We start from the raw sequence: 10,296 nt of genomic DNA on the forward strand, positions 1-10,296 counted from the left end.
AATAAATATCTTTACACCGAACCGATTAAGCAATATTTCTCAATTGTGAAATATTGCATGATAAATTCGTTTGGTGTATGTTTGATGTTATTATTTTAAGAAAATCATGCCGCTTTCGTGATTTTCAAATTGGTGTAAAATACGTATGTAAATAAACTGTACGCATTCAAAGAAGGTAAGGAATCATTATTTGCACCTGGAAAAATATATGTACATATACCTTTTTCGAAGTTATACTTCTTTTGGCGCGATGGAGAAAAATGATGAGAGTGAATTATTACGATGCGCGCGCACACCGACAGCTGAATTCTACACCGTAAAGTTAGTTCTAGGTGGCATGAAAACTATGTTCAAGTTGTATATTCTAGTATTTTTATATTTAGAACACGTGTTTCGCAACAGTACAAACAGTGTGAATAAATAAATATTACGTTATTAGACCTCTTTCTTCTTAATAAATCTTTTTGATTAATTTTAATATTTATCGTTAATCACTACTGCATTTTAGTTATTTTTTTTCCATACGCCAAAGAAGTATACCTTCAAACGCGTGTACATAAGTACACAAACTCTTTTTTTTTCATCCGCCTATGAGATGCCCGCTATAAGTGGCTCCTTATTTTACACAAGATAACGATATGAACCAAATGATAAAACACTGTACGATAAGATACCATACATGCCGCCATTTTGTTCTAAAACCGTGAAGGAAATCAGTTACTGTGTTTCAGTGATTTGTTTTAAAAGAATAAGTGTCAATTATCTTAATAAGTTAGTAAAGTGTTAAAGTAAGTAAAACAGCAGATATTTAAACAATCTTTCTTTATTGGCAAATACTTTATTAGCTGGAAAATACCATAATTTACGTAGTGAATAAATAAATAGGTTGTTTGACGCCTTGTATACCGCAATATTTTTACTATTTACTAGCAGCTGCCCATGACTGTAACTCCATACGATTTCTGTTAAAATTTATCTTCCCTTCTTTTACACACTATTAAGATCGTAAATTCGATTTCAGTATGCAACTTTGCAGTTTCCAATATTTTTTTGCAATAATTTTTTTTTAGGAGACGTTAAGTTTTTCAATAATGTTTCTATTTTTATTAACAGCTTTGTTACTTCACTCGGAGGAATTATTAGAATAAATTAGTAATTATGAATTTCTCATACATCATATACATATTCATGTAAAATAAGGTGTCTTTTTTTCGCTGTGAAGAACTGCATAGATTGTTAATAGTTTAAGTTCCTTAAATCTCATTCAGCAGCTTTGTTTTATCTTAAGTTTACCAAAGGTTAGATTAAATAAATGTAGTTCGTACATTATACATATATTATTTAACTGCAATAAAAAGTGCAATTTAATAGAAAAAACAAAAACTTTGACTAAGTATTTAGTGTGGGTATTATGGATTTATAATCTATTTTCTTTCAGTGGAAATGGCGCGACGTGTCATTTCCGTTCTGGTTTTCGGTATTGTTCTTGTTATCGGAGTCCACTGCCAAAGTAAGTAGCGCGATCTATAGCAATGTTATTCAATAAAAATGATACAAATAACCTTGTAGTGATTACGTGTAGGAATCTACCAACTCTGTAAACCTCATCTGCAAATAAAGAAATAATAGGTATTCATAGTTTATAATGTTTTAAAAAAAGAAGCAAATATTTTCGTAATTTTCCAAAAATCAATTCAATGTGAAACTATGAATCAATTTTAAATAAAAGCATGCTTCTGGTCGGCCTTCTTTTTAATTACTTGTAGCGCCATCTAGTATGCAATAGCATAACTAATAGTTCTATTTTCAGACGCAACGGAAGCCCCAAAAGCTGACGATACATGGAAGGAGACTGGCATTTGCAGAAAATGTATTTGCAAAGATGATAAAGTGAATTGCTTAGACCAAGGAATTGTAGAATATTTTAAAAAGGAAGAATGGGCCAGTGAGTTAATTTTTTATGAAAACATACATTAAGCAGATTGCTCAATGTCATTGCTGTCAATTAATATGATTAGGTATCAGTGAGGACTCGTTTAAAATAATAAAGATCGAAAGTCCACTCTCATCCAATCAACCTATAGAAGTCCACTTTTAGTATTTATTATTTACTACTATACCTGTAGGGAGTTTCAAAATTCCACCTTCGTGTGCGGCTTACGTCCAGCAAATTCTGCGGCTCGTTTTGTGTTGTCTGTCCTCTTACAGCTCGTTCCCACTTGTCGTCTTTCGGAACCGTATAATAATCGGATGTCGGCGCATTTGTTCACACTTTCGGTTAATAATCGTTTGTCGGCCACGGTTGAAGCTAATACCAATTTTTAGCACTCTACGCAAAGCAACTAAGTACGATGGACGTCGATGAAGTTCTCGTTTTGATGTATTATTATTTAAGAAGAAAACAAAGAAAGAGAGCCCAGAAAAGACAATACTGGGTGCACCCAATCATAAGGGAAAGATTTAATTTGGGAACATTTTAGAACTTAATAACGGAATTGAGATGTGACGAAATTAAGTTTTTCAATTATTTTAGGATGTCAATAACTACATTCAATCGAATATAAGTGAGCATAAACTACCAAAATACAAGATTATCGGCACCGATATCTGACAAACGTGAATAGCGACGAGCGAGATCCGACACGATTGTTTTCAGGGCGTAGAGGGCTGGCACAACACCCGACATTTCCAGTCGGCGCCGACACAAAATCGGTTGCTAACAAGTATAAACAGCTTCTTAGTCAAGTCTACGTCTACTGCTGCGTTTTCTGTTGCCAGCGCAGGCTCCCACTACATCCTAGATCGTTTCTCTTTATTGCCGATCTTAAAGTCAGCCCAGATAAAAAATCCACCACGTTGCAAGAAAAGAAGTTTTGGATGGGCTTGCTGAGTCAGTCAGTGAGAATGACCACCCTTTTTTAGTTAGTAATTATAACTCAGTGGGCGATGGAAAGAGCTATGATGGTATCGTACTAAAATAAGAAATAAGGAGATCCGTAGAAGTACTAGAAGTTAGGTACTGACATAGCGATAGACGTTGGGGTCTCTTAGGGCTGGAATGGAAACCCCGATCAGGTAAATGTCGACCAACCAGGTCGTTTTACGAAGGTTTTTTGAGGTTTTTTTTATGAACTCCCTAGAGCAGTCGTGGGCGCGGTGGTTTGAACCGCGAGTTGTGGATTCGATCTCCACCAGGGGCAATCAGAGAATTTATAATTTCCGAATTTTCTGGCCACCCTACAAGGACGTGCCGCAAAGCGATTTAGCATTCCAGCACGTTGTCTATGTCTGTGTCGATTGGGGGTATGGGTTTCATTATTTTCTTAGTCTGCATCATCACTTACCTACTACCAGAGTAGATAACAGACAAGGTTTATGATCATCTAGTAGTATCACTTCAATCGATTACCGGCCCACTACAGAGCACGGGTCTCCTCAAACAGTGAGAAGGCGTTAAGGCCATAGTCTATCACGCTGGCCCAGTAGCGGATTGGTGGAATCCACAGACTTTTGAGGACTTTTTTTTTTTTAATGGGTTGTCCGCAATCAATTGTTTGTTATCTTTGCACTCCAGCTAATAACTATACACTGTGACTTCGTTATTTTTATTTAAATGGCATCTATGTTAACGTGTGTCAGAGAATTAAGAGCATACGGAATCCTCATTCAAACATTATTGCATGCTGCAGTGTATTGTGTCAAAAAACAGAGAAGCCGCCTCGAGCACGTGTCACTTTACAACCGCGGTATGTTGCTAGCTCACAAACATTGTTTTGATCATTAGAGGTTAAATAATTACTGTCACCTGCTAACCGCCTAACCCAGGCGGTTAGTTCGAGAAACACTTCTAAAGTCTAATGGTTTTTGATGCTTCAATATTAGTCGTGTACACGGATTCTGTATGTTCTTTGAGTATTATGCAAATAAAAATCTATTCTATTCTATAAAGAAATACTTATTTCAAACGAGTCGCTTGAAGCCGTTGGAAACGAGTTTCCCAAGACCGTTGTGATGATAATGATGAATATGTTTCAGATTTGAAGCCTATGAAACCAGCGACCATAGACTTGAGTGATAACTTAATCAGAAACGTAACAGTTATGGCAGAGCTGCCAGTCAAAGTGCTGAACCTCTCGCGATGCTCCATCGAGTTCATAGAGAACGCGAGTTTCAAGGATTTGCAGCAGATGCAGGTTTTAGATCTAAGTCACAACAGACTTACCACAGAAAAACTGAGCCCACATGCTTTTGAGGTAATTATTTTTTAAATTTCACCCAAAAACAAAGTGGCCAAGACACCGCTGGCGCTATTTCCAATGAGATTGCTGTGCCTATAATAATCATATCAATAATTTACCGGCCCACTAGAAGGCACGGGTTAACACGGGTTAAGGTAAACCCTCCTCATTGTGGGCCGTAGTCCGCCACGCTGACCCAGTGCGGATTGGTGAACAACACCTTTGAAAACTTTATGGAGAACTCTCAGGCATGCAGGTTCCTCAGGATGTCTTCCTTCACCGTTGAAGCAAGTGATATTTTACGTAATTTAGAAGTTAGGTGCGTGCTACGATTCGAACTAGGCCCCCCGAAAGTGAAGACGTAGTCTTTCTCACTGGGCTATCAATGCAATGCTTATCATTTGGGCACAATAAACGCCGCCTTATCTGGGTCCCACTTGCATGGAGCAAATTTTGTAAAACAATACAAAAGAAAAATTTGAGTCTGACGATGGTACTAAAGTCTTAAACAAGCGCCTTAATAAATACAAAGGCCTTTCATAATATGCTCGAGTTACACTTTTTTATTTCAAACTTTTATATGGTTGAGATCACGTACATATGCATGCTGTATGGTGGAGCCGCACTACTAACAATGGCGCCTCCTCGAAAGCTTTCGTTCGAAGTTAGTAAGTTAAATAGGTCTATGATCAAGATAGCGCATAGGTTGTGTTCTGGGCACGTTCCAATAAATTTTCATTTTTAATGAGGAAATCGGATTCTCCAAATTGTGATGTATGTGGGGTAGTGGAAGATGTACACCATTTGTTGATCGAAGGGATTTAAAATTAAACCTTAGTGATATAGGTGTGTTTCATACCATCTTGTCTTCCCTAACTTCTGGGGAAGCCAAAATGATATACGATTTTTATAGAAGTAGTTATTCATAAGTTGTATAGAATAAGAATAGAATAAAATAAACCTTTAATCAATAAGAATTAAAAAAAAAAAAAAACTAACAATGCAACCCATAGTATTGTTACATAGAACGAGGACGCACGATGCGTTGCAGCACCGCACCGCAAAGGTTTCACCGTATCAGCGGGCACACGAGTGCAGCAGAGCCACAACGTTATGTTGCAAAAAATCGAAAGGAGCGAGCGTGTTCGTGCATTTATCCCTCCCCGCCTCGTCTGATCGATGGTTACAAGTCCGGTGCGGCGCCGGAGCGCATTGTGTGACATGCCACATATATTTCTTTGTAAGACTCTATAATCTTTATTTATGAGGCTCCGGCGCCGAACCGCCGCCGCAACGCTTTGTGTGTCCCCGATCTCACCCACTACTTGCTTTTTGATGACCATGCAAAAGTTTCCATGTAGATTTTCATCTATTTTCCAGGGTCGCTATGCGCCAGAGGAGTACGAGCCTCTCGCCTCCATGCGAACTCTCAACTTAGCGTACAATGAGCTGCACTCTCTCAACCAGGATCTGTTCGAGCATATGCCGGAACTGACAGAGTTGGACCTCAGTGGAAATCCACTTACTACCATCGACCACGTCACTGTCATCGCTATATCTAGCCTGCCGATGTTGAAGGTACTTCATTATAACTAACCTCTCGACTACGACGTAGGTAAGAAGGTTAGGTCTGGTGGGACTCTGGAAGGCTTTGGCCTTGGACACTACCGACAAAGACGTGCCGCTAGTTAGCGTTCCGGTACGATGTCGCGTAGAAACTGACTAGGGATATGGGTTTAAAATAACTGCCATACTCCCTACCAGCTCAGCTAGCTCGCTACCATATTAGACTTCACTTACCACCAGGTGAGATTGAAGTGAAGGGCTAACTTGTGTTGAAAAAGTATGTAATTTTCCATACCGCGGCGGCGGCCATCTTGGGCCGATTTTTATTAAACATAGCTAAGATACTGTATAATAGTCAATACCTTTCATTTGGTATACATATTGGAGTTGTAAAAAATATTTAATTCGCAGCCATCTTGGGCCGATTTCAATCAACGTCATCACCATCGCTAGTTAAATATTTGATGAAAATCGACCTAATTCACCACTCCTGACTAAGTCACCTTTCAAAAAAAAAAAAAACAAAATCAAAATAGGTTCATCGGTTCGGGAGCTACGATGCCAAAGGCAGACACACAAAGACGCATTAAACTTATGCCGTCCCGTTAGGGGTTAATAAAATAACACAAAAATTCAAAATTATTCTATTAACAGATCCTTCGCATGAGATCCTGTGGATTCTCGGATATACCGGACAAGTTCCTCCACACCCCTCGCTTTCTGGAACGCCTGGACATTAGTGACAACAAGCTGAACGCCGTCCCCCAGGAGTTAAAGGAGACCAAGAACCTAATATACTTGAACTTGAACCAGAATCCGATTAAATTATTGGATGAGTTATCTGAAGATTTTCCGTGAGTACTTTGCATCATGTAACAGTAGTAGCTGGTCTCTTTTCGCAATTAGAAGTGTTTAGGTCGTAGGTCAGATTGTTGGACTTCGCACGGCTTCGAGAACATTACGGACTTGGCATGCCAGTTTCCTCACGATGTTTACCTTCAACATTTAAGCCAGTGATATTTAATTATCTTTAAATCTCTCCGAGGTACGAAATAGGACAACGGTAATATCCTATTTCCAAGCTGGGTGCTACTGATATTTTACTGACATACCTAATGTATCGGTGCTTCGGTTTGAAGGCCGTGGTTGCCGGTGTACTTACGAGTACGAGGCCTACACCTACGACTCAGGTCGATGGACAAAAGCGACATTTTGTAGCACTTGCTGCTCGTTCTCTGTTTCTCTGTTTATAATGGTTTCATGGTCAATTATTACTAAAAAAAAACAGCTAATGTCGTAGTAACATCATCTTTCACCGATTTTCACCTTTTTCTGGGCAGGGGCTTCCCCCAACTCCGCAAGTTACGAGAACTTCACATGTGCAACATGAAGCAATTGACCCGGATCGGGCCGGGGGCATTAGCTGGGCTGCAGAACATCCAAAGTCTGCACATAAGCTTCAACCCCAAGCTCCACACAATTGACCCTCGTGCGTTGGCCAGGCCTGATGATATAGGCGAGAACTACGACTGGCCTTTGGTTAAAGAGGTAAGCCATTAACATTATTAGCTTATTTCCGACGCCCAGCACTGCTGGGTTCCGGTCTGCAGGCTGATTCTGTATTTCTGTTGATACTAAATTGCCACTGTGGAAAGTTGTCACTTGCTATCAAACAATACCCAAAACATTAGCACACATTACGTAATTATATCTGCCAATCAAGTTGAAATGAACTTTGTCGGAAAGTTAGGTTTCAGAATGCAAAATATGGATTTAACAGATTATTCGGTCGCAACTTTCCACAGTGGCTAGCTAATTTGGTGTCAATGGTAATGCTAAACGACACGGGACACGGTTACCGGTGTAGTTACGGGAACAGGCCTAGCTCCACTATACTTGCGCGCCCGTACTCTCAATGAGTATCGTAGTAAGAAGATGCCTCACCCTAAACTTATAACTTATATATGTCTTTATCAACCCATTACCGGCCCACAGGGCGCGGATCTCCTTTCAGAATGAGAAGGTTGTAGGTTCACCACACTGGTTTCTGATCGGTTTGGTAAAAACAGTCATCACATTAGGTTAATAGTAGTAAAACTTTCTGTGACAAAGCTCGTCCGGGTAAGTGCTACCGGCATGCTTTATTTCTACCGCAAAGCAGCATCGCAGTATTCGAGTCTAAAGGTCGTGGCTGACAGTTTAACTTCAGGCACTTGGGGCTTAACACCTTGACATCAGGTTGATGGACACTGTGACTCTGCCTTTAGGTTCCGCACTTTCCATCAGGTGGGCCATGTGCATATATATAGGTGCATAATTTTCCTTTCCAGCTTTACCTGCAATCCAACAACCTTACAGAGATCGACTCTCGTTTACTCTCTCGTTGGGATCTCCTAGACGCTATTGACGTCAGCAACAACCCTTATCTATGCGACTGCTCAACACAGTGGATGGTCGATATGCTGGTACCGGTGGTGGAGCATAAGGCTGTCAATGCGTCACAGAAGATGGTGTAAGTTTCTGCTGTTGTTTTTTCTTTTATAAAAAAATAAGCGCCAATTCAGTTGAACACCAAATCTCGAAACTAAATTAAGTTTAGTTTGCATAGACAACAAGGGATTTTCCTTATCGCCTGGGTATAGTTTCCACAAGGGATATTTTAGATTTTTATCTCCGGAACGCAAAGGGATTTAAAAAATAACTGTAAAATCAAATGAAGTTCAAAAGCAAATAGGATATAGCAGGCGCACTATACGAGAAATACAGACCACGTACAGTATGTGTGTGTCATTTTCCAGCTGTGAGGAGCCGATAGAGATGAAGGGTTACACGATGAAGCACCTTCATGACATCCACCGCACTATGCGCTGCGTCGACAAGTATGGTAACCGCCCAGAGAAGGACGGCGCCATTCTGCTCGGGACACTTATTGGTAAAATGAAAATATATAAATTTCAAAAACTCCTGGCTTTCGATACATTGTACTTTCATTATTAACTCTCAGCTTTCAATACAGTGTAAGTTCATTATTCTACAAGATAAGCCCTTAATAAATGTAATTCGCCATTTGGTTGTGACGGCCATCTTGAATTTGAAATTTGTCAACAAAATACTAAAATGTAACGCAGCACCTTTCAAGTTCAAGCGGTACAAAATTATGTTTTTGTCGACGTGATTCGGCGTTTCACCTGTCATGGCGGATCGCTAGATTTTGCAGTTTTATTTATTGCAAATAAATAACAATCTCTAGGAATATAAATAAAAATACGTTTTTCACAATTCATGAATATACCTGTAATTAGATTAGACGTTAATACAATATTTTAGCGATTCTTTGTTATTTCATCATGCCTATTGTGGGCTATGTTTTTTGTCTAGTGGCAACTTGATTGGTTGTTTTGTCTTAGTTACCACAAAATATAGCTTATATAAAAAGACATGAGAGTGACGGGAATTCTAAGTTTAAATATTTTCAACTTAATACCTATTAAGTCAACTATGATTGTGCTATTTTGGCACTACGAAAAGCCATAAATCAAAAGAAGAAGAAGTCAACTATGGGTGGTCAACCGTCCTATTTTTTTTGCATAAGTTGATGATAAATCGCTACAAAGCGATAAGGCCACCTTTTGTATACTTCTTCTGTGTTTTTTTTTATTCTTGTTCTGTGTTTTTATTTGTGTGCAAATAAAGAGCATAAATAAAAAAAAAAATACATGATAAACCGATTCCCTTCCCCAGGTGTCCTGTTAGCAGTGCCAATAATGTTCTCACTGATGCTGCTCTGGCGTAATGGCTATTTCGCCTGGATGGGTCTGCGCGGACCCGTTGACGTCTCCCGCGCCTTCTACAAACGTGCTCCCAACGACGACAACTATATATAAATGTTACTTATTAATTAATAATATAAGTGTTCTTAGACTGTAATATATTTTGTATAATAAAGTGAGTACCTACTAAAAATGATTGTTGTTGTTTTTAGCCTGGTAGACTGTGTGTTATAACTTGGGCGTGTCTCAGGGTGCTTGCGTGTGTCCACGAAGCTCCTACACGGATGAACTGATTTTGATTTGGTTTTTGTTTTAAAAAGTTGTATTAGTCGGGAGTGTGCTTAGATATGTTTGACGAAAATCGGTCCAAGGTGATCGTCACTATAAAATGGATATCAAATGAAAGGGCTCGACTAGTACAATAATGTATTTAAGGTTGGGGGTTTCTCAAATTTGAAAACGCCTCGCGCATGTCTCACTTTACACTCGCGTTGCTAGCTCACAAACTTTTTCCCCATTATCCCATTTTATGGTAAACGTTTAGAACAATAGAGGTAAAACAATAATACTACAATACAATAAAACTCCGAAAATGTATATAAAGTGCGGTTAAATTATCCGCGTACTAAATGTAAACAAACAAATGTAAGGACGCGGGGTAAACAACATTTTTAGTCTTCTGGAAAAATTTAAAAAATTTTAATTTTAGTCTTCTATAAAAA

General features: G+C 39.0%; 1 protein-coding gene across 1 annotated transcript; it reads left to right on the top strand.

The window, feature by feature from the left end:
* Positions 1 to 680: 680 nt before the first annotated feature.
* On the top strand, positions 681 to 9,751 carry LOC120628396 (leucine-rich repeat neuronal protein 3-like). Its single transcript, XM_039896750.1, has 10 exons — positions 681 to 788; positions 1,439 to 1,510; positions 1,811 to 1,945; positions 4,036 to 4,253; positions 5,619 to 5,816; positions 6,459 to 6,658; positions 7,145 to 7,352; positions 8,135 to 8,316; positions 8,603 to 8,736; positions 9,546 to 9,751. Coding segments are annotated over exons 1-10 (1,491 nt in total). The 5' UTR covers positions 681 to 787; the 3' UTR covers positions 9,689 to 9,751.
* The last annotated feature ends 545 nt before the right edge of the window (positions 9,752 to 10,296 follow it).

The sequence above is a fragment of the Pararge aegeria genome, chromosome 12 (assembly GCF_905163445.1).
Source record: "Pararge aegeria chromosome 12, ilParAegt1.1, whole genome shotgun sequence".
Taxonomy (NCBI): domain Eukaryota; kingdom Metazoa; phylum Arthropoda; class Insecta; order Lepidoptera; family Nymphalidae; genus Pararge; species Pararge aegeria.